Genomic DNA, 25,569 nt, shown 5'->3' with positions numbered 1-25,569 from the left:
TGCATGAATTGCATCACCTGTTTTGTGTGCCCATCCAGATGCTTCGAATAGTTTATAGTTTGTCATAATTTTGGCCCTTTTCTCAAGACAAAACTTTATTAAAGGAAAAGTTCAGTCAGCAAGAAATAATCAATGTATCAATATCTACACCTACAGCTAAAACGTTTACGGTGATTTAATGAATTTAGTGTTAATCAGTAAAAAACGAAACAATGATTTTCGTCACGACACCTTACTCCTGACATCTTACGGCAGTGACGTCACGGTGCGGTAAGCTGAACACCATTCTCCCTGCTTTACAAGTAAAATCAATGGGAACTACTAGACATATCTGCAATCTACAACAAATATTCAAGATTTCCAGAGGACTTCATTATTGATATTCGAGAGAGCTATAGTTAAACTGATAATGCCTACGTTCATCGCAGTTTGATGTTGTAATACATCGGGTAAAAGTGAAAAAAATATTATTTCACCTTTCCAAATCATGATCCTCCATGGACGGGTTTGTCGTTTGATTGCCAAATTGAAGAGGGAGGATTTGCCATCAAACTTTCGGCCAGAGAAAATAAACACGTATTATGTAGCCAACATTTCGAAGAAGAATGTTTCCAAGATGACTTGGATAATAGCTCGTTGTGACAAAACACACATACAGCACTGGGACTTGCTCAACAGCCGATACCGCACAGCGACGTCACAAACCGGTTGGTGGCAGCAGTGTTCTTTGACAAACATGGATGTCTCCAGTAAAGCACATTCAAATGAAAATGAATCTTTGATCACACAGCAGCCCAAATATGTTCTGTTAGTATGAGATCTGGGATTCCTCATTGATGTCATAAGATGTCCTAAGATGAGGAAATGTATCCAGATAAAGTTATTTCCTTATTATTAGATGTATTTTGTGATGTCCATTCTGCCACAAAACACTTTCATCATGATTCTACCACTTCTGTATTTCACAGTTGGAAAGCTTGCTGCCTGCCAATTGTCATTATAATATAGTAGAAAAAAACTGTAGCTATGGTTTTAGCTTGATCAGGCAACAGGACATACTGTCCTAAACTGAAGCTTTTTTACCTGCACAATTTTTGAAAATTAAAATTTTGGTTTTATATGTTGCTTTTTTGTAAAAGGGTTTCTGCATTACAGTATCCTTCCAGCCTATTTCACGTGAAAACATGCTCATCTAATGGACAAAGAAATTGTGTCTTTCCTTTACTGGCATAATGGCTGGACGTTTAGATAGCCTTTTTACCTGCATCTTAAATATTACTTTTGACGGATAAATGTGGCATCTTCAACACTGCATGAAAAGTGAGATTTTCGTCCCCGTAAACCCCCGTAAACTCCCGCAGATCTGCCTGATTTTCGTCAGTTTCCGACAATTTGCAACCCGTGCTTGTCCGCGTTTGTCGTGCCACAAATTGTCGGAAACTGACTCTGACGTATGTGGAGAGCGATCAGCTGTACTAATGGCCCTAATTAGCATATGAATGCAGCAAACCCGCGCGGCTGGCCAGGTCTGGCTTGAATAACCTACTCAGTATTGGCTGAAACCACTATTCTCAAACAAATGAAATCGCTCGTGATTGGCAGCAAAACCACACGTGGCCACGCCAGGCTTTAATTTTCTTACTGAGTATTGGATGGAACCACTTCTTTTTAAACAAGTAAGTCGTGCGTGATTGGTTGGCATATATATATATTTACATATAAATTTACATATATATATTTATTCATATATATACATATATATATTTATTCATTCATATATTTATTCATTCATATATTTATTCATTCATATGGTGTGTATTTATGTTATCCTACAGTACTACACAATTATTATGCTACCATCAAGAACATGAATGAATTTATACAGGAAATGAACATTTGCCAGGAAGCTGTTTATGCAAAGAAAGAGCTTTATTGAAACACACACACACACACAACTATATACAACGCGTATCCAAACACATGCGTTTCTAAAAATTAAAAGTCCGTGAATGGTCCGTTTGCTTCCTCGGGGTTGGAGGTAACTGGCAGCATTCCCTCCGAGGCAGGTCCGATGTGCAGACGCCTACTGTGCGTGGCCCTGTACTTCGGCATCGCTTCTAACCGGGACTGCAGCTTAACACATAGTTCAGGGAGATCCGGCCTACGAAATGGCGGCGACCGTACAATCCATCCAGAGACACGTCGACGACGCCATCTTCTTCGTCGGACATGAGGCCGACGGTGGCGGACTTCCAGAGTTCCACTTCCTCATCTGCTAGCACACTCTGCCTCGCTTTCAGCAGCTGAAAAAAAAAAAATAATAATTTATCAGCGCACTGCGTATGGACACAACACATCTATTAATGCACCTGAAAAATAGTCACCAAATAAAGTCTTACCCTCTTTCTTCTGGCCCGACTCTGAGCAGATTGCCTGGCAGCCTCCGCACGCAGCGTGTTGGCTAGCTGCGTGTATCTGAAGCTCCTGCGTACCGTCTCATAATACGTCTTACAGGCAGCTGGAAAACAATTAAATGAGAGTGTTATGAATAAAAAAAATCAAACGCAAGTCACAGTAACAAGGAAGGAGAAAACATTAAAACAAGTCTCTTACACACAATGTCGTCTTTATCAACATCGTGCAAATCTGGACTTGCCGAGATGGCTCTGAGCAAATAGGAGGTCACCGCCTCATTGTGAGGCGACAGTAGTCTGTGAAAAAGTACAGCTATGGTCGGTATTTATCCGTATCCATGTCCTTTTACCGCAGAATGAAAGCATATTCTTTAAATCTTACCCCTGCTCCGGTTCATAGCGCCTGCAATTAGTCTCCGAGTTGTGAAGACGGCGTACTGCTTCCTGTGAATCTCAAAAAATACACTTTAATAAAGCTTTAGGCTAGGCTGCTTTTAGCTTACCTAGCTAGGCTAGGTTGTCTTTAGCTTGCCTAGCTAAGCTAGGCTGCTTTAAGCATAGCTACCAGTAATCGAACATATATTTACCGCTAGCGTGGCGTTGTGAGCCGCTCATTCATGTCGGCAGTATGCTGGGTAAGCTGACGAGACAGTCCGCTGATAGCAATCAGCAGTTTCTTCTCGTCAGTCTGCGGGCTGGCCGAAAGTTGTGGACTAAGAGCAGTTGGAGGCGAGTTGAACGCGAGACGTCGTGCAGCCATTGTTCACGTAACAACAAAATACAAACACGGTAACTGGAGATGAAGTTCTTCTGAGTATAGTAACACAAACATGTCTGCTTAAATGCTGGTCTCGCGAGTAGTCGTAGTGCACAAAAGCTCACACGTGATTGGACGATGGGGCCGAAGGCTCATCAGGCTCCTCCAATCACATACAACGTCATTGTTATACGGAAGGACTCGCGAGAAGAGCTTGCGTCGCTCCATTCTGGAAGGTGGCGGTAATGCACCTATAAATTGTTTGCCAAATGGTAATGGTTTGGAGGATTTTAACAGGAAGTTTAGAAACGATTGTTCACTAAGAATTTATAAGAAAGTTTTACGTAGTATCCCTGATGTCCTCATTCATTCTATTAAAAACAGTTTACCTAATTCCTTTATTCCTAGACTCCATAAGATTGAATTTGAGCAGGTGGACATTAGAGATAATAAATGCAACAACAAGTTTTTGAATCAATATTCTATAAATAATATGTACCCAGGAAGAACAAAAAGCACATCTCTCTTACAAAATTTTAAGAAATCTATGATAGTCAAAATTAGGACAAATTATTTGAAATTCCCAATTCCTCCTAAATATAAAGAATTACAATTTAAAATAATAAATAACATATATCCTTCAAATGAGTTTTTAAGAGAGAGATTTAAGTTTAATGTTGAGAATTGTGGCTTTTGTACAACTCAATTGGAAACAACTAAACATCTTTTTTATGAATGTAAAGAAGTATTAAACTTATGGGATCAACTTCGAACCTTTCTGTCTTCTAAAACAATAAATTTAGATTTTATTTCCTGGCAAAACATTCAATTCGGTTTATCCATTAAAGAAAAAAAATTTGGAATTTTTAATCAATATTCTAATAATTGTAACAAAGTATTATATCCATAAATGTCGCGATGCAAAATGCTCCCTCTCAATCTCTGCTCTCAAAAATGAACTTTCCCTTTTCAAAAGATGTCTGAGAAAGATGTAGAATTTTAATGCAATTAAATTGTTTGAGTTAATTGAAGAATTTCAGTTGGTAGTCCCCACTGATTAATTTACTTTAACTACTATTATTATTTTATTTATTTTTATCTATTTTATTTTATTTTATTTTATTTTATACTTTGTTCCAGCCTGTGCATTTAATTGTATTTTTCAAAAGCAGGAGTTGTGATATTTCTTCTTGTATTGAAATATTTGTTATTGACTTGTTATTTGAGATTGTTATTGTTTTCTTATATATTCAATAAAAAAATAAAAAAAATAAAAAAAGTGGAAATCTAAAAAAAAAAATTGTTTGCCAACCGCCATTACAGCCAACTGATTCTGATTAAAACTAATTTTTGAAATAAATTATTTTGTGTATTTTTTTTACATAACATTTGCATACACAGTAATCTAGCGTACTTTAATTAAATAAATCAATTCAAGCTAAAATGTAAGAGTCTATAATTAGGCTATACTGAGCCTGATCTATTTCTACCATCTATTTGGGGGATATTTATTGCCACACTTTGGGCCACTTAATACCAATTTAGCATGCTGACCTATGTCCTTATGACCACAGTGTACCAATCTTCTGATGGCTACTTCCAACAGGATAATGCGCCATGTTATAAAGTGAATCATCTCAGAATAATTTCTTGAAACTTTTCCACTTAAGTAATTGTGAATTGAGCATATTGACAGACAACATTTTATTTTTTATCTTAAATGCAAATTTTTTTAAAAATAATTACTGCTCTAAATGTATTGCTCTGTCAGCTAAAGATCTGTTTTGGTCTCTATACATTAATTAAATAAATCAATTCAAGCTAAAATGTAAGAGTCTATACTGAGCCTGATCTCTTTGTATCAGAGATTTTCTTACCTTTTAGAAAGATGTCACTTGGGGTAAACCCCCCCCCTGCAACCCTGGTTTGCATTTGTATAGCTCACAGCATGTTCATTTACATGTTAAAGCCTCCCCTAGAATTCCATGGGGGGGGAGGCATGGGGGGAACACTGCCTAAGAAATTCCACGTCAATTTCTGACAATTTACGGGAGTTTTCGGCGAAGCCTGCAAATTGCCGTAAACTGCCGCTAACCTGAAGTTCCACGACAATCTACAGTGCCGTATATTGACGAAAATCCCACTTTTCATGCAGTGCAAGCGTTTTAGAATTTCTTTTGATTAAAATCTCCAAAGACGAGCCAAACTTATGAAGGGCCACAACTCTTTCGCAGAGTTTTATTTTTTATTTGTTTGCATGTCTTACAAGTAGGCAGTGGGATTAAGGTGCTGCCCTTAAATGAATCAATAGAAGTACCTCTGTTTAATTTGATTGTTGTGAAAATCATGCTATAATCATCAAGCTTCCCCAAATTCATAGTAATCATAGTGGATGTAAATGTGTAATCTGAAAAAAATTTGAGGGCTGTTCAGTGCGACAGTGAGTGGCACTGTTTCCTTGCAGCAAGAAGGTTCTAGGTTCGATTCCCAGCCTGGGTTCTTTCTACATGGAGTTTGCATGTTCTCCCTGAGCATACATGGGTTCTCTCCGGGTACTCCGGCTTCCTCCCACAGCCCAAAAACCTTGACCGTTAGGTTAATTGGCTTCTCCCTAGGTGTGAGTGTGTGTGTATGAATGGTTGTTTGTGTCTGTGTTGTGTTGCACTGTGATAGACTGGCAACCTGTCCACGCTGTACCCCGTTCTCGTAGACGGCTGGAGATAGGCAAGAGTATCCCTTATTTTTAGTAATTCTTTATCACCTAGAAACACTTTAGTGTGATGTAACATCCACCAAAGAAAATAAAGGTTTGGCACTAAGTATCAGTCTATTTAAAATTCTGATTTTGTCTACATATATGTATAAATGACCCAGAATACCCTAGTATGGCTTTATGTCCTGCACACCCCAGCTTGCAGCCATTGCTCAGTCATACATTCTAGTGTATCCTCCTTCAAGACACTTCATTAATACAGTGGATGAAGGTTTATTCATGTATACAGAGCGCACTAGAGGGTTGGTGCTCAGGGAAGACAGAGGCTGCTGGAAGAGAAGGAAGCTCTGTGAAAATGTGATCTCTATGTGAAGATGGCTCATGAGCAACTCCTGCCTGCTTGTTTCCTACACCGAAATATTGGTTTCCCATCACAGAACAGACAAGCAGAGTTCAGGCAGAGAGCAGAGCGCTGAAGTGCAGTTGAAACAGGAGGAGTGTGAGATGGAGAAAGTGTGGGGAGAATACCAGAATTGTGAAGATTCATAATGTGCAGCTCTATGGGGAGATTCACAGAAATCCCAATTCATTAACACCAAATGAATGCTCATTGATTCATTAATAAAATTATTCTTCAGAGACGTCACAGACTGAAGGTGATTTGCATGGTGATAAGAAATACAACGTGAGGAGGCATCATGCAATTCAGCGACATTTTGTCATGCATGGCGTTAGCTTTGCAGAGGAGGCCATGGAATGATAATAGGGCGGAGGAGGTCCTCTGTGGCTCCACTGCCTCATATCACACTCAGTCATCTTCACACACAGTAAAGTCAGCACATTTCTGCTGCCATTAAATTTACTATGGCTCATTGGGGATTGACAGTGCTCACCACCAGTGTCATTGTATGCCTTATGAAATTCAAGAAAGACTCACTTCTTTATGCTGGGAACGATCGTTATAGCTAACTTCTAGCTTCAAATGACAGGTATTTCACGCTAGATTATAATTTATGATGCAACTCACCTTATCAAAGAAAAAAGCCTAATCATTTCTAACTAGAAGTTGGCACTTCAAGACGCATCATGAAGTCATCGCCGTGGGATCATTTTAACTTTCCCGCCATTAATATGTCTTAAGCGTTTGACTTTTAATTTTGTTCCTTGTAGCTACGGGAGTGACCTCAAACAACAGAAGAGACTTTCTTCAGGTGCGCAGGCTGACTTAAAAATACAAGGCAAAGAGCTTCTCACCTATAAGCACACAGTGGGCAACAAGGGAATGATGGGGAAACTTTAATGAGACTCCAGTTAAGTCACACAGCTTCAGATTATTTGCAATGCTTCACAATCGCATTGCCATGTTCTCTTGAGAGTCAAAACTCAATTACTGGTATCACTGTGTGGCAAAGTCATTTGACAGGTTATTAGATTTTAGAGCTCATTCCAACTACTTTATATCCCTTTCCTTTAGATACCTTGTGTATGCAAACAGGAAGACTGATTAATTTGCTGTTAGAGTTCACTGTGCCAACATAAAACATGAATTTATATTCAAACTTTTTGATTTCTTCAAGGTTTCACCATGATGTTTTCATTTATATTTTTGTTTAAATTGACAGAACAACTAAAAGTGGTACACTTTTAGTTGTGAAGGGGAAGATATGACATTATGTTGTTTTTTTTTTAATTAAAAACATAAACTTCGAATGACGCACCATCTCTCTGATACCCTTTACCAGCTCTGGGTATCTTTAGCCTAAAATTCTGTCTTTCTTTTAAATGAATTATTTTTGGATAATCATTCTGTCCCCCATCGTTTTTTTGATTTGTAGTCAAAAAAGATCTAGGTCATATTTTAGCTAAAAAACAAGTGAAGGGAATAAAATAGGTATTAGCTTATACCTCTCAACATTTCACCATAAAAAGTACTTTAGATTTTTGCTGCAATGAGTTCTGGATTTCTTTATTAAAAAGAAATAGTATGAATTTAGACTAAATATTAAGATTAATCCACATGCTTCTTGCACAATGTCATTAAAATACAGCTCAATGTTCTACTGCATTTTGCATCATATTTATTTATTTTGCACTGTACTGAACCTTTCCATGTTAATGCCTTTTGCACCATGACTTTCAAACTATTTTTTCTTTTCGCCAACACTGTTTACATTCTTGATCACTTGCACTTTATGAATCTTAATGGTCATTTCACTGTTGAAATGTGTTCCCTTCGAAATTTCATTTTGTAAACACTGTGTATACAAAATGACAATAAAGTTTGTATAAGTCTAATCTTATATAAAAATTAACAGATTAATTGTGTTGGGCATTCCCCAGGGCATGCTGCACTGGGTAGAGAGCCATATTGCATATTACATAAAAATCTGTCAGTAGTTTTTATGTAGAAAAGGGGATAAAACATTTTACAAAGCATTATAAAATTATTAATTGTAATACTGGAAATAAATGTTACTGAGATTCTTAGCCATCAAATAAAAATATTCGAAGATATTTCTTTTTTATGCATCATATCATATTTTTGCTGCTTCATCTCAGACATCATTAGCCATAGCTGGCTCCCAGGGTGTTTTTGGGCATAATTGTCTTTGAGCAGGGATGTTGGGCCACTTTGAGTCACTCAACAGCAACAGAAGTACACCCCCAGCATGCTAAGCATATTTTTGCATTATACTGTACACGCGCATCGAATCACTGCTGTGAATAGCTTGGCAGGTCTGTGTCGTGCCATATCATTCAGTAGTCTCCTTTAGCTTAATGGATTTAAAATGTAACAGGTGGACAGAAAATCTGCTCTGTAAATTGAATAGAATGCATTCGGGGCTTTGGTGTGTATGCAAGTGTAAATCAACACATGTTGCACATTTATCGCTGAGAGCTGATTTTCTTTTCTTTTTCCTATGAATTTCCAAACAACGGTTTGTTCTTTGGACTTCATAGAATTGGTAATCCCCCCCCCCCCCTTCATGGTGGGGGAATTGCTTTGCTTCTTGAAGGTCTTTTGGACTGCATTTGGCTCACATATTTCCCAAAGCAATTATAGCCGGGGTGAATTTAGTTGTCTTCTGCTCTCCATGGTGTACTGTAGAGAAGTTATGTTTGTTTCTTTTCTTTTTTCTGAAGCAGAATATGGACAGTCATATTTGCTTGTTTTGGTCAGAGACACAGCACCCTCTGCTGGCAAGGAGAGAAAACCTTTTTCTTCTGCTTATTCATAGGCAGACTCTCCAATGTGATACAAATGTGTAACTCCTCTTTGTGTTACAGGGATGTGTGAGTGCTTAGACTTCACCACCGGTACAACGTGTGAGCGCTGCCTGGATGGCTACTATGGCAACGCCTTGACTGGCACACCTGGTGATTGTCAGGCCTGCCCTTGCCCAGGCCGCAGCAGCTGTGCCATCATCGCAGAGACCGGACAGGTGGTCTGCACCAACTGCCCTGCAGGACAGACAGGTGACAAGAGATTGCTTCAATTTAAGATGATTTGGACAGTAAAGAAAGTAGACAAGAGCATTCTGACAAGATCGAACTATATAGCCATAAATCAGCTTGTTACTGAGCAGACTGTTGCTTTATCAGCTCATTCGCTCTCCCTGCCACTGCAGGATACCCCCCATGAGGCAGGCACATTTAATCAGCAGATTTAATTTAATTAGAACAGAGTCTAATTCTACAAGAAAATGACCTTCAGCAATGCCGCCAACCTCCCTGTTATGGCCCCCTGCTTTCATTGTATGTTTCCAGGTATGCGCTGTCAGATGTGTGAGGATGGCTACTATGGCGACCCCCTGGGAACGTCCGGGACGGCCCGCCCCTGCGAGAGGTGCACCTGCAATGGAAACGTGGATTTCAATGATGTGGGAGTTTGTGACCCTTTCACTGGGCGATGCCTTAAGTGCCACGGGCACACAGAGGGTGACCAGTGCCAGCGCTGTAAGCGGGGTTTTTATGGCGACGCCCTGAGCCAAACAGCCAGAGAGAAATGCAGGCGTGAGTAACAAAGATGGCATAAAATTAAACAATATGGGTCTGTGAATTAATTAAAAATGAAAGAACTTCTTTGAAGCTGCAGTTCTATTTAGAGGTTCATTTACTTATCTTTTATAGACAGCGTTATCAGAAAGAGTTTGCCCTTTTTATGTAATTATTTTCTTAGTGTTGGCATTTAAGAGATTAAAAGGACAACAACAAACAAGAACTGGATCCAAATGTATGCATTTGCACAGGTTTAGGCTATATCTGCGCTTTACAAACATATACACACACCCCCACTAACATATTGTTAATTGTTTCCGAACTGATAGAACTGCTGAGAAGTTTAACTTTCTTGGAACATCCTGTTATGTCCAAATTTGTATCTTTTTAGCTTGCGATGTAAGCTGAATATAGAGGAGAATTAACCCATTTAGTTCAGCTATTTTATTTAGTGCACCAACAAGCACTGGAACAGACTGCCAAGCATAATACTGTCACCACCATGCTTGGTTGTCTGTGCAGTATTTTTGCACGGCTTACTCTCTACCTTAAAACAATGTAAATAGACTCTCTATTTGTTTGTTGTAAAAGTGGTCAAAAATTCAACCATAATTAGTCCAGATTAGTGACCATTTAGTGTCCTTTATTCTAATTTTTTTAGTTGTGTGTATACATATATATTATATGCCCAACTTCTTATACAAGTGTTTTATTTTCCATGCAGAAAATATGTGTGTTATGTTGCAGTCAAGGCTGCATTTGTAACTGTGATGTTGAAAAGTCCAATACTGGAGTAGCTGATGTAGAACCATTAAAGCTAAATCATATCAGAGGTCTGACAAACTCAGATTCTAAATGTTCTTTTAAAGAAACCTGAGAGAGAAATCTCTCATGAAAGTCTAAGGTAGCTAATATTACACTGCAACCCCTCAAAAGCCTTTCTCTTCAGACTGCAGTAGAAAGGATAAAAAAAAAAAAGTTTTGCATCTTATAAATTCATTTTTGCCAGTGTTCGAAGTTTTCTGTTAACAGTAATGCAAGAATAGCAATTTCAATTTGTTACTTCTGGTGTAGAGGTGTGTGTGGTGTTTTCTTTTAGGCAACAAAAAGGCAAGTTTTAAATGAGGTGCAAATGGCACAGTTGATCACTGAAAAAAACAGTGCCTGAATTAGAAAAGGTAAAATCTGTGAATTAAGTTGAAATAAAAGCAGGAAAAGACCTTAAGGGAAACAGCCTTGGTGTTTTTTTCTCTTACTTTTGTATCCCTTTTCCTATATTTAGTCCTCTTATAATTCCCTATTGATATAATCCAAAGTACAGAGCTGCAGAGGGATGATTGAATTTCTATACTCCTGTCTGTCATTTTATCTCATTTTTCCTCCAGCACTCCAATGAGATAAAACCAGTAAAATATATCCATTCAAATTTAAGAACGACAATATATCATTGTTTCTCAGTGAACTATTGAATTGCTTTATTTGTTTTCTCCAGCGTGTAGCTGCAATGCAGCAGGTACCTCTGGGCCTGTTGATGAATGCCACCCTATGACTGGATATTGTAGATGTCTCAGTCATGTGACCGGGCGGGATTGCAGTCACTGTGAAATCGGCTTCTTCAACCTTCAACCTGGCATTGGATGTGAAAGGTAAATTGATTCCATATGACATCTGAAAGAGGGTCTATATGAAAGATTACGCATTATCTCTGCTATTACGATATTTTCCTTCCATCACCAGGTGTAAATGTAACCCAGTGGGCTCTCTGTCGATGGCCTGCCATCCGATCACAGGAGAGTGTGTATGTCGTGCAGGAGTGGAGGGGAACCTGTGTGGCTCTTGTCGTGTGGGCTTTTTTGGATTCTCCTCACGAGGCTGTATAGGTACACTAGTTTACTTCAGGCATTGCAGCTGCACTCTGTGCCCTTGTCTAATCGTTCAATATAGATCAAACTTGAAAGCTATTTTAACTCTTAGATTGTTTACCTTTACTTTCTCACTCCTCTACCATCTAAACCTGTTTCGTCCAGCCTGTAACTGTGACCCGATGGGCTCCGCTTCCATGCAGTGCCACACTGATGGCACCTGTCAGTGCCGCCAGGGTTTTGTGGGTCACAAATGCAACAAATGTGAGATGAATTACTTCCATAACCGAGCCACTCACCAGTGTGAGGAATGTCCAGTTTGCTATGGCCTTGTCAAAAAACAGGTGAGTACTGGTTGTCATAGATCATTTCTATGATAAAGACACTCAAGATAATAACTTTAATGAATGTCATATTTGTTCTAATGCTCCTTTAAGCCTAAAATCCTGGGTTTGAATCTGGGCCGGCCTGGGGTTTTTCAGGATGGAATTTAAAAGTTCTCCCCATACATCTTTGGGTTTTCTTTGGGTACCCTGGCTCCCTCGAAGCCCGAAAATGTGACCGATAAGTGAATCGGTTAATTGTCCTTAAGTCTAAGCCTTTGGATGGATGTGAATGGATGCAATGACAATAAGTGGCTCACTTTGGGTGAATGCACAGCTCTGATTTTGGGACATAGGGAAAACTGCGCTTTGCCAAACCATCTGCATAGTTGGAACATAAAACATAAAAAAAAGAACAAAATAATTACTCCATTGTCAAACTTACTCAGCAGTTTCTAAAGTGACTCTGCAAAGCGACAAAGTGAATCCACACATATGATGTCACATGGGAACTATGCATTGATAATGTACTCAAATATCAAAAAAGGGCATAATATGATGGTTTATGGTTCAATGACACCAAATTAAATAGAAATATGTAGTCTAGGTAATTAATTCAGGAATGATTTGTTTGTCTGAGCATTATCTTCCTTTAATCCATTCTTTTTATACCTCCTACTTTTAAGGACGTGTACTTTAAGGTTTAGCATGATAATTCTGCATAACTATATTGTAGCTTATTGTAGATTTTTAAAACTTTTGATAAAACCTGTAACAATCTACAATCTTTTTTGTCTATGGAGTATTTGTAGAGACCAGCTTCTTGTCATCTTTGTTCTAAAATAAGCAGTAAGCAGCACATGTAGCACATGTTTCTCTGTATTGGTGGAGTATTATGGCTTTTCTGTTAATGAGCATATAAATCTCAGTAGATTTTTTTGTGTTTTCTGGTTTAGTTGTGCCCATTCTTGCTCTACTTAGAGTCTTATCTGTCTTAAACCTTACAACATTTGGCTTGTTCTCACTAAGCATGTTAGATGCTCAGCTCAAAATGTAATCCTAGGGAATATTATAGGAAATTATGCAACTAGGTTATTATATATCTCCAGAATCTAATGTAAATTATTTGACTCATATAACACCTTTTTCCTGCCATTCAGTTTTATATTCTTCACCTTTCTCAATTTTTTCTATATGTTTCTTTTTGGGTTTCATAAATTTGTCTTGATCACTTGGTTCCTGCACTCATGCATATAAATAGGCTTCACACCTACATAGTGTTTCTTGGCTTCTTGCTTTCACGCAATGTAATTTTTTTCTCTCTCTTAAAACATCACATTCCTCTGGAGCATGCTGCCTTTGTAGACCTTCATGACAGCCATATGGCTCCTTTGTGATTGGAGATTGCAGGCAAAAAGTGGAAGTGCTGTGAAACGGAAAGAGACATTTGCCCTAATGATCTCCTGAGCTTCTTTCTGTCCCTTTGGATCTGTTGAAGCCCACGTTCTGTGCGCAAAGACACCGTGTGTCCCTGGATTTGCCTTTTGAAGAGAATCCAATACCCCTTGAAGTTTTCTCCCTTTATTTCTGCACATATTATTTTCCTTTGGCCAGAGTGGCTGCATGTCCTAACAGGAGCGACTTGTACCTCTTTGAATGCCTCAGTGATTTCCACAGTGTTAGCCTTTCAGAAAACATCCCAACCCTTGTCTGCTCTGAACTGTTGCAATTACTCTCTCTGTCCTCTGTCTCCCCCCCTGCTCTCCCTCTCTGCCTCTTGCCCCGCCCTGTATTGAAGCTCAAATTTGTCTTTAGATATAATAGAAAGGAAAGTGGGAAAACAACAGGGCAAAACTCATTCATTCCACTTGATTTTTTTCATATGTGATTTTGCAACAAAAAGAGTTATATGTTTATTTCAAACTACTGCCTAATAAAAAATGAATGTTAGTGTTTAAAGTATTGATAATTGCAAATCTTTGAAGGGCCCATACTTTGAAGCTTAACCTTAGCTGCTCAAGCTTAGTCAGAATGGGTGGACTCCAATTTTAAAGACTTGAGGCTCATTCCCCATTGGATGTAGGTCTGCTTTTAAGACACAAACATGTTTTGGTCTATTTATTTTATTATATATATATATATATATATATATATATATATATATATATATATATATATATATATATATATATATATATATATATATATATATCTTAAAGGAAGCCGAACATAAGTCAGAAGGACTTATCAACCTTTCTTCAAAGGCTCCCCTCTAATTTAGCTCCATCAGTATTTTATATATCCTCACGTCTCACTGTCCATGATTCAATAAAACATCTTTATTAGAGGATGCTGTTCCCACCATGTTTCACCACAATAACTGTCTAACTGTCTTCTGGTGTCCAGTTTTCAGCCACAAATTAAGGTATTGTGGAGGATTTTAGCAAATTCTTTAAAAGACCCACCCTCTCCACACTCCAAAATGCACATGCACAACCCTGTGCCAACTCCCAATAGGGAACGCCTATTAAACGCGTGCGAGAGCATGCAGGAGCCAATTTCTCCTCATTCACGCTCTGTTTAAAAGTTGCTGTTTGCATCGCTTATACAAGCTTACTTTCCAAAAAAAGATTTGCAATTTTTCTACAATGTCAGTCTCACCACCGATAAGTGAAAATGGGGACAGGCACATAGGACTGCCTTACTTAAACATATTACCAGAATGATTGACAATTAGGAGGATAACTTTTTTTTGATGATCAAACTGAAAAAACAAAAACCTCCACTATACCTTTAAGTTTTCCTTTTGGCAGCAAAGTTCTGTTCTAGTCCCATTAGAGCAGAGCAAATGTCTTTGTTCTTTATTAAAAAATAATAAGAAAGGTTCATCAAACACTAAAAGTAAAAGTTATCTAAAGACAAGAGTTAAATCAGAATACTTGTTTCTTATTCATTTCAGCCTGATAGACTTTTTGGTTACTTAAAAGCAGACAGCCCATCTGATAATCACATATGTGTTTTGTGCAACTTATGCAAAATGCCCCCTCCTAAAAAAAACTTTGTAATCACAGCAACATAAAAGTTCTCGTTCATTAAATTTGGGTTTAATCATTTGACTGCCAAGACCAAAGGTCCCTTTTATTCCATCTTTAGACTTTTATTCTGTAGAAGTCTATGTACTTATCTCCTGCTATACTTTCCTCTTCAGCCTATGGCACATAGAGCAGAGAGAGGATTCAGATAGAAAACGGTATTCCATCCTTATCATCTTGTTGATATTCATTTATTCATTGCTTTTGTTGAAATACTACATTTTCATACGTAGGTGTACTAAGAATTGAAGTCACATCTCAATCTTTTTATCTGAATAAATGAATACAGATAGTTTGAAGCCACATTATTTTATTCTATGTCCTGTGTTTTTCCTTTTCTTTTTTTATTTATTTATTTTATTTTTTGCCTGAACTCCAACTGATACCTTTAAAACCATGGTGTTGTTTCAGGCCGAAAAGCTTCAGACTCATCTGCAGAAACTGGACAGGCTCCTGGCTCACTTTGATTGCCGAGGTAGATTTGGGAAGCGGTACCACCCAGTGAAGTACAGCACGCCGTGGCTTTATGAGGGGGAACACCAGAGGGATGATGCTTTTCCAAACGCACTAGAGGATTTTCTGGCCTTCCAAGGTATTGCAGCTATTCTACCTGGCCTGTCACTCCTTCAAAGACCCGCCCTTCCCATGTTTGTCACTTTCTAAGATACATGACAAACATTTTCTTTGTAAAATGGGAAGCTAGCCTGCTTCCCTTTGTATCAGTTGGGCTGCATCCTGTCTGGGAGATGATAAGAATATCAGTGCACAGGCGAAGACCAGGTAGCATCGGAGGAACATTTGACATGACACCAGCTCTGGCTGTCTGCAGATGGCCGTTCTGCGTCTCCCCCGCTGAGACGTCGCTACACGTAGGTCACAACAAAGTGACTAAATCAGAAAGCAGGCAACAATACCGACCTCTCCCAATTACTTTAACACAATGCTGATATATCCTCATTATCTTTCGAGGGGAACAGGCTTACAGGCTCAGCTGCACAGGCCAAATGGAGACAAATCATAACAATATAAAACAAGGCACCATGTGACTAACTTAATCCCTATTTATATGACAGGCAGTGCATCTCTAATCCCCGGTTTATAATGATTATAGTTGCAGTCATGATAACAGTTGTCTTACAAATCCTAACACCCACACAACTCACACGCACACACATATTCCAGCCCTGCTTTGTAAGTCACTGGGTGGCCTGGTAATAATATAATGAGCATCTGGGAGCCATAGGCTCACTGTGTGGGTGCGAAGAGGCAAAAAACCCATATGGGGACAAGCACTCTTATTTAATTTCATTTCATAAGACAAGTTCATGAAATGAAGCAACAACCAACACATATTACACTGGTTGTACTCACTCCCTTACTGCTTGCCAATACAGCCAGTCAGATTAACTGCATAATCTACAAAGTGAGTTTGACAGAGATGTTAGAATTTGGAAATACTCCCATATGTTTTTCTCTCTTTTTTTTTCTTCCACCAGAAAGGCAGGAATGATGAGAGTCCTTGCATGAATTACCCCGGTAAATGAGAGTTTAGAAAGCGAGACAGTTGTGAGCTACAAAGGGTTTGGGAAGAATAACATTCTCAGTGAAATAATCCATGAAAGGCTTAATGCGGTTTTTATTTGCTTTGTTCTTCCAGAGGCACGGGAGGCCTTCATAAAACAATTTTCCTTGCTGGAAGCTTCAGCGGGCGCACTTTCAGCTCAGCTGCATGGCATTACAATTGGTTTGAACTGCAGCATCAGCATGATGGAAGAAGAGGATGGGGAAGAAGGGAAGGATGGGAGAAAGGATGCGAAACGTAGAGGAGCGTGTCAAATCTTCACAGAAATCCTGCTGATGATGAGAACATCCAGGGATCAGCTGAAGCAGGCGACGCTGGACCTGGACAACGTGGTGGGTGACACAGATGCTCAGTTTCAGTCATTTGTAAAGTTAGCTTGTATAGTAGTGATGACATCACCAAGGGTGGCCATGGAGTGCATAGATTTCCTTGACTTTAAAGATTGCATCACCCTTCACCTTGTAACACATCTGCTGGTGAAGATTCTCAGTCATCCAGGTCATAGATGACAATTTCAAAAACAGTTAAAAAACAATCCACTGGACTTTGTGTCCAAGTTCTAAGACTATACTGTTATGAACTATGCATAAAATGTCCAAAACTAACACAATTAATGATTAATGACAATTCCTCCCATGTGCTAATCAACCACACTCTGTCATATTGTGCTAACCAACTTTCATTTTGCACCGTTAAGTAAATTATTTTGCACCAATCTACTTAATGCTCAGGTTGCTTATTTTGGTTTATTTATTTTCATAAAACATCTTTCGAAACGCTTATCTCCAAAAAGTTACAGGTGTAAATGGTATTATATTCTGAAAAATATAAATTAACCTTACATTTAACTCATACATTTCCTTACAACAGACTATTACAAGCTAAAGGAAATTACTTCAAATAGTGGATTGCCAAAGCAGCTACTAACTACTTAGTTAGATTATCTAAATAGAACAAAGTTACAGATTGGTAAAATGAAAGACCAAAACTATAAAGCCTGGAATAGTGAAATGGCAAGCTGGCAGCACCCTAAATGAAAACAAACTAAGAGGAAAACCAATGGAAGCTAACTTCAGCACTGGCAATCGCCCAAGACTGTAATACTCTATTCAAGTTAGCCTGTTAAAACAACAAACGATTAGGTAAACATATGTTCCTGTAAAAACAAACAAACAAAAAAGGTTCCAACAAAGGGAAGTAGTGCCAAATTTAATTGAAGGTGTCTGAAGTGCTATTGGTATTCCGAGCAAAGCAGGGCCTCCTCTGTCCTATTACAGGTGTATTGACAGGTTCTAAAGGCTGCATTGCACTCCAAAACACTTTCGATACAACTGGATGAGTTGTATCCAAGGCACGATCAGGCTGACCAAAATTGAGTGTGGCATCAAAAAATCAATACTTCAAGCTTTGTTCACTGGGAGAAGAGCAACTTCATCAGTTTTTAAAATAAAATAAAAGATTCTGGTTTCCAAACTGCAAGAAGTGTTGTCAAAACAAGGCTGTCAGGCAGAAGTCTCAAAGGACTAATGATAGTTTTTACTTCACCCCTCAGGATGGTTGAAGATTGGGCCAAAAACTGGGTAAGACATGCAATTTATAGCTGGTAATATGAGAAGGGCCCTCTGTGAGAAAGATTCTTAATCTGAGATTTATAACAGTATGTGAAGAGTGTATATTAGAGGAGTCAAACAGGAAACGGTGCTGCAGAAGATAAAGCCCTCAGTGGAACTAGGCTAACCAAATTCTAATGGACACTGTGTCCTATACCTTTTATTCTAATGTATATATAAACAGTGTAACAAATATGAAAAAGATATAGCTGCAAATCTTTAAAAAAAATATTGAGTGCAATCCATCTAATAACAACCAAACTGTCTATTCTTTGCTAGTAACACACCTGAATTTCCTCACAGTGGAAAAAAAAAGTCATCATATATACTATACCTTCCTGACTATTTCATGTTTCTTACATTTCCCCTTTTTCTGAAAATGATCAAATCTAAAATAATTGACTGAATGATCTTAAATATTTACATAAAATATCCCAACTAAAGTTTTAATGAATGCCCCCTATGAACCTCTCGAGTTGCTGCCCGCCCACATGTTTTGCCATTTGCAATCTTCTGTCTTATACTGGCTGGATATTTCACCTCTTTTGGCTTAATTGGCTAAAAAGGAGTTTGCAGAGTTAATATTAACTATTTGATCTGATATTACAAATCAGTTCTAAAGCCCTTAAAGTCCTTAAATTCTAAATAGGTTAAATTCTAAATAGATAAATAGGTTATAAAGATTCCATTAGGAAATAAGCCTAAGAAGACCTGTTTTTACATGTGATTGGATTGTTGAACTCTGTCCATGTTTTAACCATTTGACCCAAACTGTCATCCTCAGGGGAAAGAAAAATGGTTGAGAAAAATCAAGTTTAGGCATTTATACTTGAAAAACACAGTCCCAACTGTCAAACACGGTGAAAATTGGATAATTCTCAGGGTCACCATTAACACTACTGATGCATTGCACAATGGATGGTGTAATAATTAAATAGCTACCTCCAGAGTAACCTCAACCCAATAGGTGGTGGGATGTTTCAAGAAAAAGATGGTCTCAAGTGTCACTATCCAATCCATCCTGGAAGCACAATCCATACCAGCAGCTCATTTTCGCTCTCCATTTTATTCTGTAAAAATACCTAAAATTATGTTTTTCCCCTCCCCCATAAAAAGTAAGCATTTAAACTATAATGGTTTAAAGGTTAATAATGCATTTCAAGGGGAAAAAAATGCCTAAAAACCCTTTCTGTTTTTATTGGTCTTTGTCCGATCTGCTCCGGATATGGAATCCTATGCAACTTCCGGGAGCTAACATTTTTGGCTTTGAATTTAAACATAAATCTAGTATTTTTGAGTTTTATGTTTTCCTCTTGTGTTAACCTTATGGTAAATAGTGCGTAACCTGAAGAAAGAAACAACTAAAATGCAGATAAACATAGTTTAATCATGTTTTGCCGGACTGCTCTTTTTGACGGAGAAAATGTAAAAAGCATCAAAAAAAATTTCTCAGAAAGGTTTTAAAATATTTTTTAAAGATGTTTATTAGCCTTCTTTGGTGAGTTAAGGATAGTAATTAGTAATTTCAGTACAATAATTACATTATTTATTGAAACCCTGATGTATATCTGGTTGCACATACACAAATGAGCTGATGGTACGGACTGTGCTTCCAGGATGGATCAGTTAGTGACATCAAGCAAACAAAAAGTTGGTGTAGCATTAAGTCGGCTAACCTTTTTTAGTGGCCCAACCCACCTTTATTTATGTTTATGATTCTTGCCAGAAAACCAGGAACTTAGTAACTTAGGGGAGTTACTTAAAGCTCCCCGGGCGCCGCAAATGGCAGCCCACTGCTCCCCAAGGGGATGGGTTAAATGCAGAGAGTGAATTAAGTTGTGCTGTACCTGTAACAGTGTAGTGACAATAAAAACGCTGGACAAACAACTTGACTGTTTCTGTTTTTAATAAAATTCAAATATTCAAACAGAACCCAGGACTTTGTTAGCACCAAAAGGTTTTGTCTCTCTGTGTCTTGTGAATAAACATATGGCCAATACTTATACATTTGATTTTGTAAGTGTAATCTTTTCCAAAGAGAATCCATATGTGGTTTTACAGTTAAAACAAATTAAACCTCCAAATTATAACAATTAACATTATTATGGGATTCTTCACTCACACAATAGACCTCTCACCCCCACTCCTACCTCTATTATGAACCAACTCCATCTAAGTAGCAAAGCACTGTGTCCAAAAGCAAGAGTTTAACTTGTCTTTAATGGACTCCTAAATTAAGGACTTGTTCTTCGCCCACTAGGAGGCCGTTTATTGTCTGCCCAGGGCTTGCAGGAAGCATCCATGGATCTGTCTGCCATGTTATTTAAATCTTAGAGTGATCAGTAAGCTTGTTCTTGCCAAAGTTCTTCTGTCCGAGTTTTCTAAGCATCTTTGTTCTTGCACATAACAAGCAAAGAATTAAACTAAAACTCTAAAGCTCTCATCACCTGCAGCAGCTGTTTAAAGTCGTAATCAATAGACAGGCAGTCTTCAAAAAACAAGCAAAGAATTAAACAGTGTTAATTGTAGTTTGCTTGGTCTGTTTGCATTTCTCCAAACTGAATGTCACTCAGTGTTCAACAGCATAGTGCAACCCTTCAGGTTATGTATGCATATGTTTAATAACATGGACTGGTTTATTTAAGCATGGACCCCATTTCACCCTTAGATTAGCCTTATTTCTTTGTGGCATAAATTAAGCTGATTTGTTGGCTGTACATCCTTTATGTAACTCTCCCATTCAAACATATCCAGATGGTTCTCTGGTTTATTGAGATCTGGCAACCCACTGCAGTACGGGGATCTCATTGGTATGCTCAAGAATTTATTTAAGAGGATTCAAGCTTTGGAAATGGAGTGTTATTCTGCTTAGTTTAAGCATCAAAATGTGGTTGTAAAGGAATGGAATTGTTAGCAATAGGCACCAAGGTGAGCTGGGGCATCTAAATGATATTTAATTGATACTAAGGGGCCTAAAGCGAGCCCCCGCCACACCTCCACCAGAAAACATTGATATGATTGAGGATGGGTTCCTGCTTTTATGAAATTCTGACCCTACTTTTTGAAAGTCAAAGCTTAACTAGAGACTCATCAGACCAGGTAATGTTTTCCCAACCTGTTATTCATCAATTATGGGGAAACTCGCGCTCCATTTCTTAGCTGACAGGAGGGGCTCCTGTTTTTTGATCTCTGCTGTTGCTCATCCTCTTCCTTTAGAAAGGGCACATACTAAGCTAAGCATGGTTATTTGAAGCAAAGCTGCTTGTCATCCCATAAGTCTGCAGCTTCACCTCTGATATTCACATAACTTTTTCACACTGGATATTATCTGTTCGTCTTCCAACTCTTAGTTAACCTGAGAGTTTGTTGTGTAGGAAAATCCCCATAGATCAAATGTCTGAACAAAACAAACCACCACATCTTCCAAGAACAGACATTTGTAAAATATGAAAACAACTTAAAGTAAATGTGGGTTTTACTCTGACCTGTATTTATTTACTGTTTCTCTAGGGTATAAAAAATCTTTTATCAGTAGCATATCCTTTTATGAAAACTGTGGAAGTACTGTAGTTTAAAGCTAGTCCTCCCACTCAATGTGTTGCTTTCCCTCCCTATCATTTTCACAGATCATTTCTTTTGAAGCCATGTCAGCGCCTAACAAATGGAGCATAATGGTCAATGACTCCCAGGTCCTAATGAAAAGGTAAGTCTATTTAATGGGCTTTTAGTGATCATTTATAAGCAGAGGCTGTTTCAGTAATCTGTGGATCTCTGCTCGACTGCTTTTTTGTGCTTGTCACTCACATTGTGGTTAAACCGCAGCAGGTCGATGCTCTGGACCCCTCAGAGCTCGGAGCTCTATTATATGCTTGTTCCAGAAACCTGGCCAGGAGATCCAGTGAGGGGAAAGCATCAATGCTGAAATCTATTTCACCTTTCCTCAGGCTATCATAATGGTCTATTATTCTGCGCTGCATGCTTTTTTTCTCCCTTTTTTCACTTTGTACTCCTTTTTTTTCTTTCTTTGCAGTCACAGAGAAACGGCGGACCACATTGAAGCCATAGCCAGCAGGGCGGTACGCGAGTCAAAGCAGACTTTCAGCCTGCTGATGGATCTACTGCAGGACAACTCTACAGAGGAGTACATTAGGAATCTGATGGAGCAGTGAGCAAAAACATTTAATTTATGCACACAAAAAGGAAACACAAACAGAAAGAATGCTCAAGGTGTTAACACAAAACAGTCTTTATTTATAAATCCACCAGGCAGCTCATTTTTAAGCTTTTGCACTGTATTTCCAACAAAGTGTACCTATCCTCACATTATAACCCAAAGCCTTCTCTTTCACTGCACCCTTTTTTTTAAAGCACGCTGGAGTTTAGGAGTAAGACATTTAGTCACAGGGGGGACAGCTTCTCTCTGCTGTAAGCCTATTGCTCTCTTGGATTTGCAGCGTGCTCGCTGCATCTCCTAGCGTGTGATTGCTCTGAGGATTATCCCGAACGCCAGACAGAATGATGCAAAAAGCCCTCCGGTGGCCATGATGAGAGCAAAGAAGCGAGGAGCTCAAAATTGATTACCCCCTCCTAACAGGAGTCAGCTTGATTCGGGAGAGTTCTGTTCATCACTGGAGCAGTGCAGCACAACACTGTGTATGTGTGCGAGAGCCCACTTTGAAGGATGCAAAGTGAGCGGGTTTAGCACAGATGGGCACCATTAAATTGCTTTTTCCACACATATTTCCCCATTTGTTGATACTTTAGTAGAGACATTTTATTGTTTGGAAGCTATTGAACCATGGGGCTAAAGTGTTGAATCCGTTTCTATAAATAGACCTCCAGGTCTCAGCGTCACCAAGCATGAACAGTGAAGCTATTAGTATCTTTTTTTTTTTTTTAGACAAACTCTTCTATAGCTAAAGAAAAAAAGAATCACTTTGCATCACTGGATGTCTGAATTTTAGTTTAATGTGGCATTTTGTTGTTTTTTAATAGTAAACTTAGTATTTTTGCTTCTGCTAAAGCTAAAAATACTTCTAATAGTTACCAGGTAAACTCACCACTTAGATTAAACTATTAAGTGCAGTGCTTGTCAAAGGAGGAAGCAAAAACGTATTATTAAAAGGGTAAAAACCGAGTGTGTTGCACATTAAGCTTTGTAAAATACTCACTTCTTGCTGGTAAATGCTTCAAGGCAGTTGAGTCTCTTGCTGTGCTTTTCAGAATCACTAAATGGTAATCACTTAATGGACTGGAGTTTAGCAAAAACAGCTTTCATGCAACATGAATTTTGTATTATTATTTTTTAATTTTCAATTAAGATAACAGGAAAGTAATGGTACACATAAACAACAAAAACATCCAATAAAGCCCTGTTGGATTGGTAATCACATGTACTGGGAAAAACAACATTTATACCTGAACATGCTTAACAATATCTGAACCAAATAAATGTATCTTGATCTCATAGGACCACAGGACATGGTTGGAATAATTCATGTCCTTTGTTTGCATGTCTTCTGCAAGCAGTTGTTTTGTTTTTTTTCTTGTGCATAATCTTTAAAAGAGACTTTCTTCTTGGAAGACAGCACAGAGACCAATTTGGTGCTGTTTGTTACTGGTCTGAGCACTGACAGGCAAACACAAGCTATTACTGAAGTTTCCTTCAGTGCAGTTAATAAAAGAAGGAATAAATAAGGCATTATCTTTCCTGACATTATGGGGAGTTAAAAAGCCCACAGCAGTCTTATCAAATGTGTCTCGCTAACATTTGTGATGGTTATAGTTGTAGAGCTAGTTTCATAACTAGTGAGATATGATTAAAAAGCTGGATATAGGTTAGTAGGTAGTAAAACAAAAATGGATTATTAAAGACACAGTAACAGGTACATTATTCTTCTGTGATTCATTTGTTTTACATGCCGTTTCAGCCTTTTTACATAGAGTTGTATGAATATAAATAATGGTGCAATAGACCAAAATTAGGGCAGAATATGTTTTTCGTTTCCCGTTAAAAAGGTACATTTTACGTATAAAGAAATCACACAGGCGAATCATGGTATGAGGTTAATTATCCATAAGCCATCCTAAATGCAGAAATTCACACCAGCAAAATATAATTTCCTGAGATAAAATGAGTGTAAGCGTCATAGTATTCTTTTTCTTTTTATTAGGAAGGTTTTATTTCAACAAAAAAAGGCTGCAGTTTCCATTTTATGGTTGGGTGTTGCTGTAATTTGCTGGTCTTATAAGCCTTATTGGTGTGGTTCAAGTTCACCTTCAACTATTTTCTTTTGCCATTTCATCAACATTTAAGGTTTAATGAAACTGAATAGCTTTTCTCAGATGAATGTATAAAAACTACATAACCGTGTAACAAGCTCAACATTTAGTCAGAATATCAGAAGGTTCCTGCACCCTGCCAAACATGTTAATTAATTACTCAGGAAATGAATGCTGAGCTGCCGAGACCAACTACCTGTGCTATTTGTGTATTTGCTCTGTTGAGGCAAAACATATTGGATATGATTACAGCTGTGAAGCTGATAAAAATGGAAAATTTCACATCTCCTGCACCGCGTCTAACACCTTTCATTATTCATCACACTTTCTTTGCACAGTGTCACTGTCTCCTTACTCCTCTTTACTCTCAAGTCTCAAGTGAAGCTTCCATGTTACATCAATGTCAATAACAGCACAGGGTTTCCCAGTCAAATATCGCAAGTAACGCCTCTGAATACATGTATTGAATATGAGGCACTAACGGTTCTGAAGTACATCTTCACATGTTGGTATTTTCACACATCGAATGAATTCAACACATTCAGGTTCATTTTAATTTTATCTTTGTTACCTTATGTGTGACTAATCGTCGTCACTTTCTTACTCCTTTCATGCCAGAATAAATCAAATGCAGCAGCAGAAGGAAAACCTCACCGTGCTGCTAAATACTACCGTAGCTGAACTTTTGGCTGTGGAGAAAGAAGATGCCACTTCCAAGTTTTCTTTGGGCAACATCACATCATCCTTACATCAGCTGACTTTGAGAACAGAACCAGACATGGAGCAAACTGAGTTTAACCAAACACATCTGGAGAATTACACTGCACAGGTCAGTCCAGACAGCAGTGTTGCTACGTGAGTGGGTGATTGTATGGAATATATGATAAAAGTCATGTTAACTGAACTTGCATAATATAGATATGGAATACTATATA

At 38.2% G+C, this 25,569-nt stretch overlaps 1 protein-coding gene across 1 annotated transcript in view; it reads left to right on the top strand.

The window, feature by feature from the left end:
* Positions 1-25,569, top strand: part of lamc3 (laminin, gamma 3) — a 107,007-nt gene that overhangs the window by 72,898 nt on the left and 8,540 nt on the right. The window contains exons 9-18 of the mRNA XM_038308694.1: positions 9,173-9,361; positions 9,653-9,898; positions 11,376-11,529; positions 11,621-11,763; positions 11,911-12,089; positions 15,572-15,752; positions 16,818-17,074; positions 21,979-22,055; positions 22,383-22,517; positions 25,253-25,463. Of these exons, the coding sequence (XP_038164622.1) occupies positions 9,173-9,361; positions 9,653-9,898; positions 11,376-11,529; positions 11,621-11,763; positions 11,911-12,089; positions 15,572-15,752; positions 16,818-17,074; positions 21,979-22,055; positions 22,383-22,517; positions 25,253-25,463 (1,772 nt within the window). The remainder of the gene's footprint in view (positions 1-9,172; positions 9,362-9,652; positions 9,899-11,375; positions 11,530-11,620; positions 11,764-11,910; positions 12,090-15,571; positions 15,753-16,817; positions 17,075-21,978; positions 22,056-22,382; positions 22,518-25,252; positions 25,464-25,569) is intronic.

Source organism: Cyprinodon tularosa, unplaced genomic scaffold, assembly GCF_016077235.1.
Source record: "Cyprinodon tularosa strain WSP-4 unplaced genomic scaffold, ASM1607723v1 ctg643, whole genome shotgun sequence".
Classification (NCBI taxonomy): Eukaryota; Metazoa; Chordata; class Actinopteri; order Cyprinodontiformes; family Cyprinodontidae; genus Cyprinodon; species Cyprinodon tularosa.
The sequence above is the reverse complement of the archived record's forward strand: the minus strand, read 5'-3'. Positions and strand labels throughout refer to the sequence as shown.